Consider the following 20645-nt stretch of genomic DNA (forward strand, 5'->3'; position numbering starts at 1 on the left):
TTACATGTTTTCAATAAAAACCAAAAAAAAAAAAAAAAAAAAAAAAAAAACGGGTATTTAACGAGTACCCGGGTACTCAAAGTACGGCCCATTACCCGACCCGCAAAAATGGGAAAAATTTAAAAATTACCCGTTGGGTAGTTTTCGGGTCTTCGGGTTTTCGGGTCGGGTCAGACGGGTCGGTTTTTTTAACACCCGTATTGTTGACGCAATAAAAAAAGGTAAAAAATAGTTGATCATGTACTAGTTGTATAGAGGGTTAGATATGTAATTTTAATGAAAAAATTATTTGAAAATGCTATAAATGGATTTTGCCCCAATTATGCCATTTTGGTGGTTAGAAAAGCCCACTTTGTCTTCAACAGGTCTACTTAGTTGTTTACGCACATGCTTCTCTTCATTAACTTAAAGCCATTTTGGGCTGTTATGTGTCTGACTATTGGTCATACATAGTTGATCATATACTAGTTGTGTAGAGGGTTAGATCTGTAATTTTAATGAAAAAAGTATTTGAAAATGCTATAAATGGATTTTGCCCCAATTATGCCATTTTTGGTGGTTAGAAAAACCCACTTTGTATTCAACAGGTCTACTTAGTTGTTTATGCACATGCTTCCCTCCATTAATTTAAAGCCATTTTGGGCTGTTATGTGTCCGACTATTGGTCATATATGGTTTCAAAAAATATTATATGACCTCGGGTTGCATCTACTATCATCCTGATAATTATGAAGGCCAGATCTCGAAATCTCTAAAATTGGTCTGATGTGTGTATATGACCTTGGGCCTTCATTTTTTTTGACAATTTTTGACTCTTTTAGACCCAAAAATAAAAGAGGTCATAGTTCAATGAACCACACCACATGAGATGCTGCCCATATACCCATGACATCCCGGAATTTTAAAATTGATACTCCCTCCGTATTTTATTACTTGCTCCACTTTTTTTTTACGACAATATTTTATTACTTGCTTCATTTCCTTTTTTAGAAACTTTTAATAATATTTTACTATTTTCCTGCTCACTTAAGTTTTTTTCAGATTTTTTTTATTCTTCAACAACTCTACTTACATTATATTTTATTATTTTCTATTACTCTTTTTAAAACTCCGCAGATGGAAAAATGAAGCAGTAATAAAATACAAAAAAAAATTTAAATAAAAATATCGATATTGGAGATCAAGAAATACAAATTTAATGCCCAATTCTAGAATAGAGGTTTCCAAATTTTAGTGACTTTGTTTAATTGGATTGGGCTATGGGCTACAGAGAAACAATTATCTTCAAAAATTATGCTAGAGCTTTAAATCTTTAATACCACACATGGGGAACGCCATTTCAAAAAAGCTAGGTACCATAATGTTTAATAACATGAACTTAACCCATTGACCCAAAAAAAAAGTTACTTACATTTTTTTGCGGTGTGGGTGGTTGGCGGTTTTGTGGTGGGGTGGGTTAAACCGGTGGTTATGTGGCGGTGGGGTGGCAGTGAGTGTTAGTTTTGGTAAGTTATGGGAGGAGAGATAAAGGGTCAAGGAGGAGCACTTGAAGAATTTATTTTTTTTTAATTAAAGAAAGAAATAGAACCAATGAAACAATGCCACATGTTTTATTTAATCGGTTTAGCAGGTAGATCCAGGTCACGGACCGTTTAAAGAAGGTTAGCCCATAGTTTGGGACCTTTGTTGTTAATTTTTCCTAACAAAAAATCAAGAGATGATTTCTGTTGCATATCTTCTGCACTTGTTGCTGCTGCTGCTCCACCCAGTAACCCAAACCCAGTTAAATGCTTAGATAAATGCTCCTCCATGGCAGAACTCAAGCAACTTCACTCCCAAATCATCCGTCTTGGCCTTTCATCTGACAACGATGTAATGGGTAGAGCTATCAAAATTTGTGCTTTGTCGAAATCTGGTGATTTGGTATATGCCCACCAACTGTTCGATAAAATGCCTCAACCAGATGCTTTTATATACAACACCTTAATCAGGGGTTATTTGCAATGCTATTTGGCTAGGGAATGCTTGATTTTGTACTTGCGAATGTTGCAGGACTCTGTTTTGCCTAACAACTTTACATTCCCTTCTCTTGTTAGAGCTTGTTGCATTGATAATTGGGTTGTAGAAGGCAAGCAAATTCATGCCCATGTTGTCAAGTTTGGGTTTTTGAATGATGGGTTTTCACAGAACAATTTGCTTTACATGTATGTGAGTTTTGGGTTATTAGAGGAAGCTCGTCGGGTTTTTGATAAAATGCCACGAAGAGATGTTGTCTCATGGACTACCTTAATTAGTGGGTACTCACAATTGGGTCTTGTAAATGATGCATATGATGTGTTTAGGTCAATGCCTGATAGAAATTCAGCTACTTGGAATGCAATGATAGCTGCATATGTGCAGCATAATCGTTTCCACGAGGCGTTTGCTTTGTTCAATGAAATGAGGACCGAAAATGTAGAACTAGATAGGTATGTAATAGCTAGTATGTTGTCTGCTTGTACAAAGGTGGGAGCTCTGGAGCAAGGAGAGTGGATTCATGGATATATCAAGAAGAATGAAATAAAGATGGATACAAAACTTGCAACGACAATTATTGACATGTACTGCAAGTGTGGGTGCTTGGAAAAGGCTTTTGAAGTTTTCAATGAGCTGCCTTCAAAGGGGATTTCTACATGGAACTGTATGATTGGTGGTTTTGCAATGCATGGAAGAGGAGAAGTAGCTATAGAGCTTTTCAAGGCTATGGAGAGGGAAACAGCTGCTCCTGATAACATCACTTTCTTGAACGTTCTTAGTGCTTGTGCTCATTCGGGGTTGGTTGAAACAGGACGCCATTACTTCAAGCATATGACTGAAGTTCATGGACTCGAACCAAGAATGGAGCACTATGGTTGCATGGTTGATTTATTTGGTAGAGCAGGATTGTTGGAAGAGGCCAGAAAGCTTGTTGAAGAAGAGATGTCCATGGAAGCTGATGCTGGGGTGTTGGGTGCCCTTGTTGGAGCTTGTAAGATCCATGGAAACATCGAGCTAGGAGAGAAATTTGGGAAGAGATTAGTTGAACTAGATCCTGATAACAGTGGTCGATATGTTCTACTAGCCAACCTCTATGCAACTGCAGGCAAATGGGATGATGTCGCAAAGATCAGGAGGTTAATGAACGATAGGGGGGTGAAAAAGGCTCCAGGATTTTCGGTGATCGAAATGGAAGGCATGGTCAGTGAATTTATTGCAGGGGGAAGGGCTCACCCTGAAAGCAGGGAGATATATTCCAAACTTGATGAAGTGCTTGAGAGAATAAGAAGCCTAGGGTATGTGCCTGACACGGATGGGGTGTTGCAAGATATTGATGAGGAGGAAAAGGAGAACCCTTTGAATCATCATAGTGAAAAGCTTGCCATAGCATTTGGGCTACTGAAGACTAAATCAGGGCAAACCATTCGCATCACAAAGAACTTGAGAGTTTGTAGAGATTGTCACCAAGCAAGTAAACTCATTTCCAAGGCTTTTGATCGCGAAATTATTGTGAGGGATAGGAATCGTTTTCACCATTTCAAGAATGGTGAATGTTCTTGCAATGAATTCTGGTAAGATGTGGCTTTTATAGTCTTATTGATGCACATGGATTTTGCTTAGCTCAAGTATGTACATCTGTTGGTATGGTAAGACTTGCCTTGTCCCGTGAATCTCTAATGGTTCCCTCACTGCAAGTTCCATCACAGCTATTGGGTAGGCTAAGTACTTTGTATATGGAACGACTGTTCAGTGGGCAAGGAAAGCCTCAACTCACCAAAGAATCCTACTTCTTTTAGTCATGAAGGTGAACTACCTCGTCAGAAAAGGAAGTTCCGAAAAGGAAGTTCCCGCAGTAGCCTTTTTTTTTTCTTGAGTTTACCATCAGTATTAGGAGACTTGTGTAGAGGTTTATATGATTGATACTTCCGTAGATTGGAAAATTGGGAACAGAAGGTGGTCTTAAGAATTCATTGTGGACATCTAAAATATGTAGCAGTTGTGCCGTATTAATATTAAGATTCGGAACACAGAGCTTGAGGGCTAGCAGATTAAGCTTCAGATATGTGATAATGCTGGTCAAGAATGGCTCAGGAGTCAAGAACATCATAACAGATTAACAGGAGTAATTGTTCTTTATGCCTGTATTCACAACTGATTAGCATGATACTATTTTTTTTGGGATATCTATAGTTAGCATTTACGTACACTGCTCTAATGCTAATGTTTTACAGGTTCATGTAGAACATTAATGTATATACTTCTTTTAAATAATTTGTAATGTTGCTGTATAAGATCAAGTAAAACCGATAGGACATTGATCTATGCACTGGAATTTTCAGTACTCCGCAGTATGAGTGAACAATAATATTGTGAATACTACTAAGTAGGGGTGGGACTTTTCAAACCGAACCGTGAAACCGTCCGTTACCGAACCGAATCATCACGGACCGAACCGTTTATAACCCGCTAATTTTAAACCGAAAACCGAACTGAACCGTATAATGTCAAACCGAAACCGAACCGAACGAATTAATGTTAACCCGTTACGAACCGTAAACCAATAACAAACCAAACCGTTTATAAACCGAAACCGTTTGAACCGATTAATGTTAACCCGCTAACTGTTTAAACCGAACCGTTTATAAACCAAAACCGTTTAAACCGTAGGAAAAAAACCGTTTAAATCGAACCATTTACAACCCCGCTAACCGTTTAAACCGAACTGTTATAACCCATTAAACCGTTTAAACCGAACTATTTTCAAACCGCAACCCGTTTAAACCGATCCGATTACAAACTATTTAAACCGAACCGTTACAACCTGTTCCATTCAAATTGAATTATTTACAGCCTTTAACAATTTGTTAGAATTCCACGAAATATATTTGATGTTTAATGTAATTTAACAGTACAATTTTTTTTACATATAATTATTGATTTAAATTTGTAAATTTTTTTGCTATTATAAAATTAAAATTATATTCTTGTATAACTAAATTAGGAGTTATAAATTAAATAAAAAAAATGAAAAAAATTTGGCCACCCACCCAATCCAACCACCCTCCACCCACCCACCACCGTAACCCACCCTAACACCACCCCCGCCGTCACCCCAGACCCACCCTAAAACTATCCCCCACCCACCACCGTTACCGTAACCCACCCCCACCCCACCACCGTTATCGTAACCCACCCCCACCCCACCAACGTCAACCCAGACCCACCCTAACACCACCCCCGCACCCACCATAATTACCGTAACCCACCCCACCCCACCCCACCACCCACCGTAAATAAAAAAACCCAGACCCAAACCTTACCCCACCCCATCCACCACCGTCACCGTAAATAATAAAAACCCAGACCCATACCCCACCCCACCTACCACCATCACCGTAACGTACCCCACCCCACCCCCTTAACAAACCCCACCCCACCCCACCCACCACCGTCACTGTTAAAAAAAAAAAAAAAAAAAAAAAAAAAAAAAAAAAAAAAAAAACCAGACCCAACCCCAACCACACCCACCACCGTCACCGTAACACACCCCACCCCACCCCATACAAAAAAATCGAAAAAAAACCCAAACCCACCGTAACCCCACCCCACCCACCCCCACGAAACCCAACATCCTCGAAACCCCCCAACTCACTCTAATTGCTCACCCACCATAAAACTCCCTCCCTCCCTCGAAAAATCATCCCTCCCCACCCACCCGAACCCAGTCTAACCGCCGCCGCACCCACCCTAACTCGGCCCCCTCCGTTGCCCACAACTTGAAAAAAAATTAAAAAGAAAAACAGAAAATAAAAAAAGGAAGAACGAAAACACCTTATATATTAATCCTGAATTTGGCCTCGAATTTGGTTTTAAAAGGCCAAATTCGATCATGAAACAACTAGATCTAGAGTTTCGTGGTCGAATTTGACCATAAAAACCGTCGTGCGTGGTGCCGGTGGACGGAGACGGAGAAACGAGATGGAAGAAAGGAGAACATAGACGGAAGAAGGGAGAAGAAGGAAGAAGAAGAAAGGAAGAAGGAAGAGGAGATGAGAGAGAAAACGAGAGAGCAGTGAGCATATTAGCAGCCATGGCTTCAAAAAATTGATAATATTACAGAAGAGGATTAAGAAAACGAGAGAGAAATCAAAAAGAGTACTAAAGAGACGATGGTAAGAGTGATCTGATTGGTGGAAAAGAAAACACACGGATCGTGAATTGGAATGTGTGCGATGATAGGCTGTTAGATGACATGCAAATCAATGGCTGATATTTAATATAAGACGGTGACACGGATCATGGGATAATGGATTTGGATAGTATGTTTTTTTTATTCATAGCTACGTACTAATAAAAACACTACTGTACTCTTAACTTTATGTAACTTATAAATTGTAAGAAACACAAATGTTTGGAAATTGGAATTGATTCAATATGACATATTTAATGTATATTAGTTATATGTATATCAGTATATGTAATAAATAATAATGTATGGTACGATTGGTATCATACTATCATTGGTATGTATAGATAATCGATAAATGTATCTGATTATTAAAACTTAAAACAGTTGATGATCGATCTAATTGAATACTTCTACTTCCCCACCCGTTTTCTTTAACTTGCAAGTTGCAACATATATATGTTGCAGCCTTGTAGGCACGTAATCTTAAAAGGTGATTAGAGAGGGTAAGACAACAAAGTAATTCAGCAATATAACTTTAACACCAAAATTATGGAATAGTTACAAACAATTGTCAATTATTACTTTATTAGACTAATGGGAAATTGAATAATCGTGATTTTAATCAAACATCCAAATATAGTTCCGTAACATTAAATTATTAGTTTATTACAATATCAATTATCGATTTATCGTATTCAAAGTACCAATTCATCAAATCATGGTTATGACGCGATCTTTAAAACAATTAAAACAAGAAGCTGATAGCCTGATAATATTTGATAATGAAACAATAATACATTAATACCTTATGAATTTGTAATAGACTAATATTTAATAAACAACAACAAGACTATAACCAAATTTGAAACATAACACATTAACATGATATAGAATGAATGAGAATTTCTGTAATTCTATATAATCTGATATCTGAATCGATTTATCGTATTCAAAGTAGCAACTCATCAAAACATGGTCATGACACGATATCTAAAACAATCCAACAAGAAGCTGATAACCTAATAATATATATTTAATAATGAAACAATAATACATTAATACATTATAAATTTGTAATAGACTAATATGATAATATCGAATAAACAACAACAAGAGTATAACCAAACTTGAAACATAACATATTAACATGATATAGAATAATTGAATAAATGAAGATTTGTGTAATTGTATATAATCCGATGTCTGAAAATAAAGTGACGAAGTCCCAACTTTATATAAAACGAAAATAGCTAACCGGTCAAAAATCTCTTAAAACCCAATTTCTACTCGATCCATTATTTTTTTCACCAACCTATGCCGACCCGCTAATGAAATGGAAATACTAGTCCCAACTTGATATAAAACAAAACGCGCTAACTGGTCAAAACCACTTTTTAGAACTCGATTTCAACCCGATCCAATTTAACCGATTACCAAACTAACCCGAACGATTTTAGCACCAAACCGAGTATAAACCAAATCGATATGAATCGAACTAGCATTAACCTGGGTAAACCCGCCCCTGAACCGACCCATTTCAAAATAATCCGTTCATGACCCGAACCGATATGAACCCGGACCGACGTTGACCCGGTAAAACCACCCCTGAACCGATCCGTTTCAAACCGGTCAGATCATGACCCGAACCGTTTATAAACCGAACGGGCATTGACCCGGGTAAACCCGCCCCTGAAGCGACCTGTTTCAAACCGACCCGATTATTAACCGAACCGTTTAAAAACCGAACCGGCATTGACCCGAGTAAATCCGCCCCTGAAGCGACCCGTTTCTAACCCATCTGATTATGACCCGAACTGTTTATAAACCGAACCGTTTATGACCCGAACCGAATTTAAATCGTACAAAAATAAACCGAAACCGAACCGACCTGTGACTAATCAAAACCGAACTGAACCGACCCGCCGTCTAAATGAAACCGTTTTAACCCGAACCGTTTCAAACCGAAACCGTTTCAAACTGAGGTCAAACCGAACTGCCAGACCGAAGTCCCACCCCTACTACTAAGTCTACTATAGTTACTGATATAGAATCACATTGGAAAAAAATGTCAATCCTTAGACAGTAATTTAAGAAGCTTCCGTTGCCTTCTCTACAAACACCTTGATTCGAGCTTAAACTTGGTAGACCAGCCTATCCATTCTATTGTGGTCTCCATAACACCGTGTATGTTTGTTGCCCAATAGCTACAATAGTTATGTTTTAGTAATAGTACTACGCGCAGCCATCACTTTGCTTGAAATAAAGAGAGCAATCTTGCCATTTTTGCTTCTATGTTCAATTGTTCAGTACACAATCTTGCCAGTTTTACAAGCTTGTGTGCTTAAAGCTGTCAACCATCTCAGTGATGTTGCAGTGTGGTACTCCCAACTTGCCAAGGTAACAATACTATTACAATCTGCAAAATACCCAAGCAGTGGCCTACCCTATATGAATTCGAATTCACTTTAACCCGACTAAACCCACTTCCAGCCCAACTCATTTCTACCCAGCCCAATTACAACCCAGCCCATTCACAACTTGATGTCTTGATCCAATCATCAACCCGATTTGTTACCGAATCAGTGAATCGTCAATCCAATTTGACGTTGCAAGTAACTATAACTTGCTATGATTTATTGTAAAATATTAGTAAGTAATAAAAAGTAGTAGGAAATTTGTGAAATTAATTTATCCAAAAAAAAAAAAAAAATTTGAAGAATAATTGAACTCCATAGTTTATACTTTATACCATGGTAATGTACAAAATACTAACAATTGTTCACAATTCTCTCAACTTGCCTTATTTTTTTTACTTGTATTATTGTGTTGACTGACTTGTGACTTTGTGTGAGGTGTCAATTCAGTAGAATTTACCATGTTCGAGCCTTACCAATCACCATCACATGACAATGTGACCGGTAAGAAGTGTGGATTCAGTCGGAATGTAAATTGATTCTTCTTACCAAATTAAATATTATGGAGTATCTCCTTGCCTGATTTGGATTTAAGTAATATTTTGGTAAGCTCTAAGATTTGTATACTTATGAGATATGCATGAACTTTCTTAAAGTTAATCCAATTGATAATAATATGATGAAGATTGTTTCGGGGTTTTCTGTATCCTTCGGGAGAGTTACGTCACTAAGTCTGGTGCAGGTGACAGGTGCTTTTCTCAGAAAAAGACAAATTCACTCAAAGATTCTCTCTCGAAGACTTTCTCGTAAACGTGCGAAAGTGAGAGGGGGTGAAAACTATTTATAGAGGGGTTAAAATTTGGAAGTCAACCCTAATTTTACCCCGGAAGGTGAACAGTAAAAACTCTTCACCAATGTACAAGTGACGTCTATCACAGGCGTCACGTGGCACGCCACGTCACCCCTGTGAGGGGCAAATGATTTGGGTATTTTTACCCCATCACGTGGACCAACCAGAGCGTAACACGTGTCACACAAGGGAGAGCCCAAAGTGGACCTACCAGGGCTAGACACGTGGCAGACAGATACCCCATATGGAATTGGCGGCCTTCAAGGCCCAATTCCCTAGACTGCCCTAAAACGACGCAGCCCATTAGTCCTAGGTTTCCGTAACCTAGGACAGAGGCACAAATCCCAATGACCCTATAAATAGAGAGATTTACCCCATTTTGGGGAGAACATTCAATGATGGCACCATAACTAATTCTCTCACATCAGAGAAAACAGCTGATCTCGGAATCCGAGAAGATCTCACTTTACTTTCCGCACCTTTTACATTCTCCGTACGTGTTCTAACTTGATCATCGGAGGCAAAACTCCACCCAACCGGAGTCTACGTTGTTATGCAAGTACATGCGCCCGGAATGCAAACTTAGTGACGTGACTCTCCTGAAGGACACAGAAAACCTCGAAACAAATATGTTAATTAAATATTTTGTAGAAATTATATCTTAATTGGAAGAAGAGAGGAAGATAAAATTTATATAGTGAATATTAACCAATTAACATAAATATAATATTTACATATTCTCTACCATATATATCCTATAAAAGGTTTTAATTTTATAAGCCAGAATTGCAAACGAACCATCTATTGAATTTCAAAAAGAGTATCTTCGATAAATTTTATACTATGGAAAGACAAAAGATGCAACAACAAAGAGAGATGGAGAGAGAACAAGCCAGGTTCCTTGAAATACGACGTCGGTTGCTTGAGATATTACCTCAAAATTCTGATGTTAATAATTCTTCGTTCTTCTCCTACAATGTAAGACCAATATGTAATGCTTTTTTCTTTTCTTTTTTTTTTTTTTTTGGTATTTTTGTTTTGAATCCATCAATGTATTAACATCCATGTTTTTATGTGTTTCCTTCTTAGACACTCAATAAAGAAGAATTCTACGACGCCTTTGGTTTTAACCCTAAGAAACGTAAATCGGTCCAAAACGAGTCTAATAATTCTAATGGTGTAGTTATGGTAAATCGAGACGGTGAGAGGAATGATAATCAGCAGGTGGGCATGCGTCCATATGATCTCTTTTCCCCTCGACCATCCTAGCTAATTCATACTTAAGTCTATTAATTAGTTTCAAGCTAATTGATAGTATATGTAGAGATTTTCATGGTTATTTACAATATAAATTATACAGTATCATTTATTGATGTATTCATTAGTAATTTACTTCAGTCATTAGCTGCAAATTTACAGATTGATTTTTATTTATTTTTTTTAAATTTCCTAATTACTTAAGCATTGTTGTAGTTACCATAATACTTTCTTCAAGGTGTTTTTGTTTTGAGACAATTCATCTTTTAATTTTGAGGTACTCGTAATTCTCATCATATACGGGAATTCAAAAACCCTAATCATGTACCATCATGAATGATTCTTATGTAATTCGTGTTTAGCCTATAGTATAATTTAATTCATATTTATCTTATATTATGATTGTACCCTGAAATAAAATTAATCATTTTTAAAATTAAAGGTATCAAGCCTATCAAATATGGTTTTTGATCATATATCCCCGGGGATCCCTATGCTGCTATCCTAGCAGAATTCAGATCCTATGAAACTCCGACTAATCTAGAGGACTCTCTACTGTACCAGGATGGAAAAAAAATAATTTGCCCGTATTTTTTTGTAGCGATTACGGAGTATATGTTCAAAATTACCCCCAATATTTAACACGGGCTACCTTGCAAATTATGTACAGCTAATAACGACTAATAATAATGATACTACGGAGTATTACAATAATAAATTGTGCCAAAAAATTGAAGAATAGGAATTAATTGACCTATTTATGTAGCTATGTGCAATATGAACTTATTAAATCTGCCAATTCAGAATTCTAAGACCGTGGACATGTTGATACTTGATAGTATGATTCTAATGAAGTTGGGTATATTACTTTTGGACTAATTTGTTTGACCAGGATTAGAGGAACTACATGTTACAATATTCAACGTATGCGCGAATGAACTCCGTAGCATACGATTGTATTTGGTACTCAGATTTTATGAGTATTGAATATTGATTGGACGAAAATATAATTTTTGACGAAATTATATAGTACGTAATTTGCAATTTGTGGAGACCATTGGCACTGCCTAAAATTTTCAAGTTTTAAGAATTTTGGAAAAAATTTCTATCAAATTTGCCATTTAGCTCCAGAAAAACTTTTTGAACTTTATTTTTGAACATACTAAGATTTTGTACAATCTTTCAAGCATGTCTAATAGCAAAAAAATCTATTAATTGGGAGTACTTCATACGTATAATGAATTTAAAATAAAAATTTTAAAAAAAAAAAAAAAAAAAAAAACTAATCATGTATGTGTAATTACGCAAAATGTACTCCGTATTTTAATTTGGACTTTTATGTTTGAACAGGTATATACTTCTTTCAAGGCAAATAATACGATATGCAACAATCTATTTTATTAATTTAATTTTCTACACATAATGAGCGAATTGAAGAATACATAGTATACCACTTAATCGAGTATGTACTCACGTATCCAAACTGATTGAATCATATAGTTACTCAATCGAATATGCTCACGTATCCTTACTGATCGAATCAGATACTCACTTAATCGAGTATGCTCACGTATCCTTACTGATCGAATTGGATACTCACTTAATCGAGTATGTACTCACGTATCCTTATTGATTGAATCGGCTACTCACGTATCTTTACTAATCGATCAAATCAGATACGAGTTTGGGTTTTAATGTTGTAGAGTATTAATTGGGTAATTGGTTGATTCGATTAAGTTTAATTTAATCGTAGAAGAATAATATTCCAGCGTTGGATTACAAAACCAACAATACCTAAAAGGCTAAAAATCAGTCTAATCAAGCAAGCAAAGGCGTCGTTAGCTTGCAAATTTCATACACCGGCCTATACTAGTATACAACTAATCAATTGCATTCAACAAGTAATTAAATTAATCAATTAATCAAATTTTGACAAAATAAACATCTCATAGAATCAAAGAATAACCCTGAATTAAAATATTAAAAATAATAAATTCCTCACTGTACAGTGTACGTAAACATATACCGAAATCGAAAACTCTAATTTTCGCCATACTATACTCTAGATATTGTAAATATTGTAATATTTTCCCCTAATTAAAACTGCTCTAATATTATGATCTGTACACCAGAAATTAATCTAATAAAAACGAATCAAACACTAATTAATCAAAGAATTCATAATCAAACTCAATCACCAGCAGTTAATTGGCTGTCTTAATTCCAGCTTCAGGATATCTTTTTCTTCTTCAACGTTATTCTTCACATCACCAGATTTTCCGTCATGTTGTTCAACAATCTCACCTTCTTCAATTTCATAATCATCGTTGTTAATAACAGCAGCAACATTATCTTCTTTTTTCTTCCATAAACTCAAATCCAAATCCAAGCAAACTCTCTTGCAACTACCTGATTTCATCATTACTGGAAACTCCGATACGACGTCGTTATTAATCTTCCTCTTCTTCTCACCGCCATTGTTACCGTCACTATTTCCAATACTACCCTCGGTAGTCACACTACTTAACGCCGCCGCCGCGGAACCGCCGCCGACGGAAGCTAGGGTTTCTCTGTGCCGTCTCATGTGACCGCCCAGAGCTTGACCAGTAGGAAACTCAACACCACAAATCTTACACGAGTGAGCCTTCGGTTTCGCCGGAAAACTCGTCAAATCATCAGAAGAATCACCGGAATTCGGTGATTTAATCTTCTTGTGACTCGCACGGTGACCTCCTAACGCTTGAAACGACGAAAACTTACGATCACACGTCTTACAAGCGAACATACGTCCAACGCCGCCTTCACTATTCTCAGAACTTCCACCTCCAACGGATTTGACGGCAGCGGAATGAGCAGAGAGAAGCATGAGACAGTTAGCCATGGCAGAAGTCTCAATTTCTCCGGCACCGCCTCTTTTTACCATGGATGCTATCGTATTCATCACGTTTTAGGTTTAGGAATTTTAGAGAGAGAAAAAAGGGTTTAGAATTTTTAGAGAGAGAGAATATGAGATAATAGGAGTAGTAGTGATTGTGAAGAAGTAAGCAAAGTAATGAAGTAGATTGGTGGGTAAGGATGCTGTATATATAGTGCGGCTGTGAGGTGCCAGCTGAATTAACCGACTTTGTGGTGTGTGGAGTGTTGGGAGAAGGTAAGAGTGTTTTCGTTTGCGGGGTGAAATTACGGGATTACCCTTTTTGACTTGGGCGTTAAGTTAATATTATAGGAAGATTTGGAGAAGTAGACTTTTGTTAGGTTTTGGATTAACATGTGACTAATCTCCTAGTCGGTATTAAATTTGATTGCTAATTTAAAAGTTGCTCGTTTTTATCCTAGTCAATTAGTCATTATTAGTTATTTATTTATTTACTTCGTTTTAGATATTATTATTATTATTATTATTATTAATAATTGAACGAAAATTATGGATAAGATATACAGATCAGAGTAATTGAATTTTCGGATTGATTAATACTTCCTTCGTCCCTTATTTACATGCTTATTTCTAACTTTATTACTCACATAATAAAGAGAAATAGGCATGTAAATAAGGGACGGAGGGAGTACCTATATTTAAATATGTAAATTATTTTTATGCGGTCAATATTATGTAAGCTTGATCGTTAGTAACTTTAATTGTGATAAAAAGTTTTCAAGATTATCAATAACTTTGATCAAGATAAAATTAGCAGGCACAAGCATATACTTCGTAGTAGATTTAAAATGTTAAGGAGTATATGAAAAGATGAAATATAAATATATATTTTTTTTTTCTTTAAATTTAAGTAGATAGATTTATAAGTCAAAATAATATCTATTCAATATCAACAAGGTGAATATGGTCATAGAATTGGACTAGTATTATCCATCTAGCTCATCTAGAACTGATCAACTAAAGCAAGCACTTTAGAAAAGATTAATTACTTCTTATTAGTGAGATATGTGATTACATAATTGTACGGCAAATTGCAAATATTAGGTGGCGTTGATTGTATGACCAATCACAACACAGAGTCATCAGCGGCAGCCCAATCGGGATCAAGTCGTACGTCTTACTTACTACTACTACTTCATTTATATTATAATTATTTTTATCCACAGATTAAATTTTTAATAATATTATTAATTACTCCTTAATTAGTTAATTAAGTACAGTATTCCAGAAGCTATTGGATTTTACTCGGTTTGTAGCCTACTATGACGTCATCCATTCACATTACATTACATACATTCGCCACGAAGTTTACGTTCCCCACGTAGAAGCTAAGCGCGTAGTCACTAGTCAACTCCCACTTACCTTAGCCCCCGCCCTTGATTTGTACTACGTTCTCTCAGTCACTATCATGTGTTTCCTTTTTTATTGTTAGCCTCTTAATTAAGAAGATTATTATGTGTGTCAATTTTGATGAGACATGTCATGACATCATTGCCTAAATAATCTAGATCTCTTATTATTAATGTGTCAATTTTGTGTCATTTATGTGACTAAAGATTATAGATTAATCTAACCATAAAAGGCATTTCCTTAATTATGTGATTGAATTGATCTATTGCTTGTTCTGTGTAATAATCTCGTGTCCACCTTATCTTATCTTTGAGTGTATTGTATATACAGTGAATTGAAGCGATGCATGTACTGTGTTTACAACAACTGTAATGAGTGACAACTGTCATGTTCTGCACTCATAATCTCACGAGACATGCTCGCAAGCGTCGCATGTCGTGTATGTGTATAACGTACAATTGTTTTGCGCACATCTCACAATTCACATGACACAATACACATGAGAATGCATGTAAATGGTTGTTGCTGATATGATTTATTTATCATCATTTAAGTACACACTTAAGTGTATAACTGTATAATAAGATTGTGCCAAAACTTGTGTAATAGGATTTGCATTCACTTATTAGCCGTATAATTGCATGTGTCAAATGTATATATGCTGAGTATTGTTTTCATAATTATTTTCCTTTGTTAAATGTATCTAAAAAATTTGTAGCCTTGTATATGTTTTTCCCCTTTATTAATTAAAATTATACAAAAATCTTATTATTTATTGATGTGCATGCATATCCAATTGATTTACACAACTATTGGGTGCGATATTTCATACGGCGGCCCATTTTCACTTCAAACACAACTACCGTAAGAAGCCCACCCATTCATTTCAATTATCAAAGAAAACTGAGATTTTAGGGTTCACAATTCACATAACAATATCATTATGCTTGAATTAGCCAACCAAATTAAGCGAAGAAAATGATTTCTGATTGAATCGAAAACCCCTCAAAACGAAGATGACAAAGATGAAGCGGTGCGAATGATTTGGCGGTTCGATTTGTGGAGTTCGTTGCTGTTTGGTGATGCGATTTGCGTTTTGGAGGTTCGATTTGGTGGTGCGATTTGGAGTTTCGATATAGTGCTGGTGGAGTTCGCTTGGTGGTGCGATTTGGAGGTTCGATTGGTGGCGGCAGTTTGCTCCTGGTGGAGTTCGCTGCTGGTGGAGTTTTGATGGTGGTTGGTTGGGCGACACTCTTTCTTTCTCCTCTCTTTGCTTCCTTTTCCTCTTATTCTCTGTCTGCTTCCATCTCCTCCGAAAATACAAAATGCAAAATGCAATGCAATTCGTTAAGCCTTTTTTTTTTTTTTTTTTTTTTATGAGTTAAACTTGAAATGTCTAATTATGTGGATTAGCCAACAAAATACAAATATTAGCCAATAAAAGAAACTTATAAGCCAATTGATGTCTGATATTAGCGAACATTAAGAACATATCATGCATAATTTACGTACGACACTCTGTACCCAATACCTTCTCATTGATTTATTACGAACATAGATTTGTTTATGAATTATGATGATGGCATGACAAACTTGTATCACTATACACTACTTCGTATAATGTTATACTGTAGCTGACCAAGGTTTAATTTTCAGTAATTAAAAATCTCAAACTAGAGCATATCATGCATAATTTACGTACGACACTCTGTACCCAATACCTTCTCATTAATTTATTACGAACATAAATTTGTTTATGAATTATGATGATAGCATGACAAACTTGTATCACTATTCACTACTTCGTACAATGTTATACTGTAGCTGACCAAGGTTTAATTTTCAGTAATTAAAAATCTCAAACTACAACTAAAAATGTTGATTTTCCTCGAAATTTCATTAGCCCCACGAAACCGAACTAGATACCTTGACAATTTGATGATTGTAAGAAACTGCGGATTGGCCGGCAAGTTATTGTCAAGAAACTTCTCATATTTGTCTTTCTTATTATACTCGTATTCTTTTAATTCGCACTTATGCTCTCCAAGTAAATATAACAAGTTAAATTTTGTGTATGACAGTCTTATATTATTCAACTTTGTATAATCTTGAAAAGTCATTCTTTGAAGTTAAGAGATTATATGTTTTTTTTTTTTTTTGTTTTTTTTTTTTTATACCTTTATACTTGAATAATGTGAATTTATTCTCACTTATTTTAACCCTTATTAAAACTTATATGAACTTGCAGTTTCAAACTTATTAACCCTTATCTAATAAACTTATTGTGTTTAAAAAAAATGAAAATAATGTGACCAAATTCAATTAATATTGAGTAAGATAAAGCAAAAACCTGTTATGTACCTAAAAGAAATTAGCTAGCTCCTCTTGTAATTCAATTAGCTTACCAACTTGAGACAGATCTAGGGGCGGGCCTATCTAGGCCCCTCCCATGCCAAAATTTTTGTAGTAGTTTATATATTAAGTTGATGCATTTGTTAAGCCTAAGAAAGCTAGTTGAGTTAGTTGGTTGGTACTTCTAGTCATCATACCCATTCTAGTGCCTTAGGTAAAGGGTTCGTTCAAATCTCACAACTTGCAATTTTGCTTGTTTTTTTTTTTTTTTTTTTGTTTTCAAATCAAATAATTCTTGTTACCTTTTATATAGCCCGCCCTATATGAAGTTTATGGATCCCTCTTTGCCAACAACTTCAAATAAGTTTCAATGACACACGTTAATAAGTTAGTTCGTTGTACTTTAAAGAAACATAATTAAATTTAGCCTAAAGTAGAAAGAGTTGGAGAATAAAACAAGAGGTGCATGGTACGTAGTACTATGTATGATAGGGCATATTATTTGCAACATAGAAACTTCGTTGTTCAATAACTTTATTACAATTGGAATATTAAAAATAATAATCCTAATCTAAGTTGAAAGTTGAAAAATCACGCGCTGAGAAGCTCGGATTGTATTCGAGCCAAGTCAGCAAAAAGGTTTATGCAAAAGAAGTAAATGTTGAGGTTTCGTGGGTGACACGTTTGAAGCCGTCACCAAATTAGAGTGGAATCTCACCAGTGTATCTGCTGATTCTACGCGGTGCGGCGCCAAGTCGTAGCCATGAAGTTGTCTTTAATTTTGCATTCACGTTCACATTTATTCACCTTTTAATTTTTTTCGATGGGACAAACTTATTCACATTATCATTTGGAACCCAAAAAAAAAAAAAAAAAAAAAAAAAAAATGTAAGTTTATCGATTTATTCAATTTATATAAAATATTTTTTCTTTGGTGTTTATAGAGCCATAAGGGCAGATGATGAGAATCAATTCTAAGAATCCCCTAGAACCAGGAAGGAAACTCTAACTAGTTGAGCTATCCGGCCTTTACTCTCACTTTATATAAAATATGATCTAATAAACTTACGAAATTGACTTAAAGCTAATTTAGCTAATCCCTATGTAATTATATCAAATTGTTAAATTTTTGAGATAATATGAAATGGGCCAAGGCAATCCAAATGAGGAAGAGAAGAGTTTGGTCCACAAACAAAGTCAAAAGAATTTCTTACTAAAATCAATTGGTGATAGTAAGAGTAACTCCTCTACGTTATAAAGTGGAACTAACTTTCCTATTTTCCCGACCAATGTGAAACACTCACTAGTGGGTTTACAATGAGTTTCAACACAAATAATGTATTCTGTATTACTTATGTTAGAATATGTGCCTTGAATCTGTTTGATATAATGTCCCTTCGCATAATTTTTTTTTTGAAGCCTGTCCCTTTGCATAATTAGATAAGATCATTATAATTTATATGAAATACATATTTTCTTGTAAAAAAAAAATCAAATACATTATTTATTATATCGGACTACAGTTTTTTTGTTCTTGGCCTAATTTAGGCTGCCATACTCAATAGTCAATAGTAGTATATAAATTACTTATCGGAAAAATTGCCCACAATAATCCAAACTTTTTCTCATTCGCTGAAAATAATCCCAACTTTGAATTATTTTTTAAGAATCCGAACTTTAACTTCAATTTGCTTGTAGTGGTCCTAACCGGTTAACCAACTTGTTATAACAAGTTATTGGACACTTGTCAGCACGTGATTGGTAAAAAAAATTAAATTTAAATTAAAATAAAAAATTATAATTAAATAAAAAAACCTAAACCCAGCCTGCCACCTCCGGTTGGCGGCAACCCCTGCCACCTTCGGTAGGCGGTAGCCCCGGCTATCTCCGACACCCCTCCCTTCCCCGTCTTTGTTTCCAGCGCCGATGATGAAAGCAAGGTAGTTGACGGTTTTGCGGATTCGGGTGGTGGCTTCGGAGATGGATTTGAGTATGGAGAAAACAAAACAGTTGAGGAGTTCGGTCCATGGGTGACCTTGTGAGCGGAATGCGGGGGTGGCGATGGATGGGTCGGAAGATTGCACGGCTGGGTGGAGATTGTGGTGCTGAAGTTGCCATTGATGGTAGAGTTTTTCAGTGGTTTGCGATAATGGGGAGGAGGACAAGACACCCGGCGGGGGAGCGAGGGGGGATTTTGGCACTTGAGTGGGTGGTGGCTAAGTGCTGGCGGGGGAGGGGGAGGTGGAGGGGATGGCTGACAGGTTGTCGGTGGCTGGGTTTAGGTTTGTTTGTTTATTTTTTTATAATTAATTTTAATTTAATTTTTTCTTAATTTTTGATATTAAACCATTTTTTTTATCTATTGATCAATTACCGGTCACTTGGGACCGCTACAAGCAAATTGAAGTTAAAGTTCGAATTATTAAAAAATAATTTAAAGTTGGGATTATTTTCAGCGAATGAGGAAAAATTCGGATTATTGTGGACAATTTTTTCTTACTTATATTATTGTGTAACTATAATAAAGTCATACTTGGTAAAAATTAGGGTAAAGTAAGCCGGGGTGATACAATTATATTGTAATGTATGACATGAAACTTGATTAGTTCAAAGTCGATCAAATGGGGGGTTTCATGCAATCATGTGGAAAAAATGACCTTTTATACTTTATGAGATATAAGAGTGGGTATTGGGTAAGTAGTGACCATCTTATACTTGTCAATTGTTATTCAGTGTTTTTATTTAATCTAATACTTTATCTCTAGATAATATATATAGAGTTCGTTGATTACTTTTAAAAGTCAATTATAAGCTCAAGGTTCTTACTTCTGAAAACGATGTGAATCAAAGTTCTAGTCATTCAAAAAAGTACACCCTCGTTTTCTTTTGTTAATACCTTTTTTTTGTTTGGATGCATTTCTTTTGTTATACTTAATTATACTCCGTAGCAAATAAAGTCTTGAGTTTCCAAAATTCCACATTTCCACTAATCTGATATCCAATTCTAGATAAATCAATTTTAATTTTCCAAAAAAAAAAAAAAAAAAAAAAGAAATTACGCATGAGATGACGCCGGTGAGAATTTAGAATCAATATTAATGACTGGTTTGCTTGACCTCATTGTGCATGTATTAAGCTACAAACATTTTTCTGTTTGATTAGTATGTATTCTTCTTGACCAATTTCATATCTTTTACTCCTTCTGTCTCTATTTTTTTGCCCTATTTAACTGTACACGGTCTTTAAAATGCATCTTAAAACGTATATATCTTTATTTCTATA

At 35.6% G+C, this 20645-nt stretch overlaps 2 protein-coding genes across 2 annotated transcripts; one reads left to right on the forward strand and one right to left on the reverse strand.

The window, feature by feature from the left end:
* The first annotated feature begins 525 nt into the window (after positions 1–525).
* LOC110688611 (pentatricopeptide repeat-containing protein At5g66520-like) lies at positions 526–4357 on the forward strand. Its single transcript, XM_021865375.1, has 2 exons — positions 526–587; positions 1662–4357. The coding sequence occupies exons 1-2, from the start codon at positions 526–528 to the stop codon at positions 3589–3591; spliced, it is 1992 nt and encodes a 663-aa protein (XP_021721067.1). The 3' UTR covers positions 3592–4357.
* Positions 4358–12675: 8318 nt separating this feature from the next.
* Positions 12676–13800, reverse strand: LOC110688475 (zinc finger protein ZAT8-like). Its single transcript, XM_021865233.1, has one exon. It carries the CDS (start codon positions 13665–13667, stop codon positions 12921–12923), a length of 747 nt encoding a protein of 248 aa, XP_021720925.1. The 5' UTR covers positions 13668–13800; the 3' UTR covers positions 12676–12920.
* Between the last annotated feature and the right edge of the window lie 6845 nt (positions 13801–20645).

This window comes from Chenopodium quinoa, unplaced genomic scaffold (assembly GCF_001683475.1).
Source record: "Chenopodium quinoa cultivar QQ74 unplaced genomic scaffold, ASM168347v1, whole genome shotgun sequence".
Classification (NCBI taxonomy): Eukaryota; Viridiplantae; Streptophyta; class Magnoliopsida; order Caryophyllales; family Amaranthaceae; genus Chenopodium; species Chenopodium quinoa.